Source organism: Vollenhovia emeryi, unplaced genomic scaffold, assembly GCF_000949405.1.
Source record: "Vollenhovia emeryi isolate VEMERY1.0 unplaced genomic scaffold, V.emery_V1.0 DF946390.1, whole genome shotgun sequence".
Classification (NCBI taxonomy): domain Eukaryota; kingdom Metazoa; phylum Arthropoda; class Insecta; order Hymenoptera; family Formicidae; genus Vollenhovia; species Vollenhovia emeryi.
The window spans coordinates 1-1,915 of NW_011959976.1; the positions used below are offsets into that span (position 1 = coordinate 1).

Here is a 1,915-nt window from a genome sequence, read left to right on the forward strand (position 1 = left end):
AAACTTTTTGTGTATGTAAATTTTATGTGTTACAATACATAAACCATTGCAACAGCATATTCCTGAGATTAAATCAAGTAAAAAAGTCCTGTACTACTTTTCCCTCCGACAAACAGTTATCGAGATATTATAAGCTAAACATGTAAAAAGTTATAATTTTTCTCTTGAATATCTCAAAAAGTAGTAGGCAAATAAAAAAATGTTTCAGACAAAAGTTGTTCATATTATTTAGTAGAATAAGATAGTATAATAAACAATAGGGAGTTCCATTTAAAAAAATGACAGCGACCTCCATATAACCATAAAAAATTTATTTTTTCGAAAATTTATTTTTTCATTATATAGCCCTTTTAAAACCGTATAACTTTTGCCTGAAACATTTTTCTCTAAAATGTTCTATTTCCGAAATAAAGGGGCTGTACGGGTGGTCTGAATCACCCTTATATTAAATACATGAAGAATCTTATATTGTCTAAATTATGTATAAAAAGAGCTATGCCGTGAATAATATATATACGTTACAGAAAGTGAAAGCGTGGCCAGCACCTCGAGAAATGCATCGAATATTAAAATGCTTAACAATTATGCGCAAGCACTACTGCAGCAGAATTGTAATAAACCATCAATAGATGAAGAAACTGAAGGGGAAGAACATGGTAAAATTAGTACCGATGAGCATTATATTATATATAAATATAATAAATTTAGCACAAAAATATATTTTTTATTCTGCAGGTCAGTACATTGACGAAGAATATATTGAGTCTGAAAATGTTCCTGAGTATATCAATGACATGGAAAATAAAGATGAAGCTGAAGAAAATGAAAATAACAATGCCGCATGTTGCAGTAAGTACTAAAAACTTTTTAACGTTTCTATGCTATATGTAGATAGAATATATGTAGTTATGTAGATATTATTTTAAAATTAATTAGAATACAAATATTAGAATAACGAGCAAATCTAGATCTTGTTCACAAATTAATTTAATAGTATATTTTGTTTTTGATATACATATAAATTTTTACGTTTAAAAACATTATAACGGTATGTTTAACATATCCGTTCAAACAAATGTTTTATACTGAAATGTTCGTTTGAACGGATATGAAAGTGTTTTTCTTACCGTTGCGATTTTATTTTAACGTTAAACATAATATGTATATCTATATCAAAATGTTTTTTTAATTAATTGGCAAATAAGATTCATGGCATTACTTGTTATCTTTGTGTGATATTTATTAATATAATAATTAATTTTAACTTTACACGAACGTTATTAACTTGTATAGATAACTATTAATTTATTTTCCAGATTGTAGAAAAGAGCAAAAACATTTCGAAACCGTGGTCTTAAAAAAACTAAACGAATTGTTAGAAATAGCACGAAATTCTAACCCAAGTGAATACAAACGTCGCAATTATCCTCTTCTTCCCCCGATGCCATTCAGTGATATCAACACGCTACTACAATTCGATTGTGATCTCAAAGAAAACGATCAAATGCGAGATCAATTTGTAAGTGTGCGAATATATGTATTAATATTCTGAAATTGCGCTTATATATTGTTTCTTCAATAATTTAATTGTTTCACTGGTATGTTTAGATGCAAAAAATTCAAGAAATCGGCGGGAAAAATATTCAAAAAACGGTCAAATTTTCGATGGAAGCAGTTATGACCGATGATTTGACCCAAAAAGTTGTGTGGACCCTTGGAGCTGAGAATATACCTAAGATATCAAAATTTACATTCCCATATCTCATTATTGGTATGTAAACATATACATATGGGGCAAAATTTGTAAACCGGGCCACCGGCCTCTCCATAATTCATGTGCATCAAAAAAGTTGTGCTTGGGCTTAAAATTTAGCTTAAAAAGTCTACTTTCGAATGCTGTGTGCAATATTTGAAA

The 1,915-nt window shown here is 28.9% G+C and overlaps 1 protein-coding gene across 1 annotated transcript; it reads left to right on the plus strand.

Moving 5' to 3' along the window:
* Positions 1 to 518: 518 nt before the first annotated feature.
* Positions 519 to 1,552, plus strand: LOC105559824. Its single transcript, XM_012008428.1, has 2 exons — positions 519 to 849; positions 1,317 to 1,552. The coding sequence occupies exons 1-2, from the start codon at positions 630 to 632 to the stop codon at positions 1,550 to 1,552; spliced, it is 456 nt and encodes a 151-aa protein (XP_011863818.1). The 5' UTR covers positions 519 to 629.
* The last annotated feature ends 363 nt before the right edge of the window (positions 1,553 to 1,915 follow it).

Coding starts and splice junctions, on each gene's coding strand:
- LOC105559824 (XM_012008428.1), top strand. CDS start 630: ATGAAGAAACTGAAGGGGAAGAACATGGTAAAATTAGTACCGATGAGC. Junction 850..1,316: donor TAACAATGCCGCATGTTGCA/GTAAGTACTAAA, acceptor TTTATTTTCCAG/ATTGTAGAAAAGAGCAAAAA.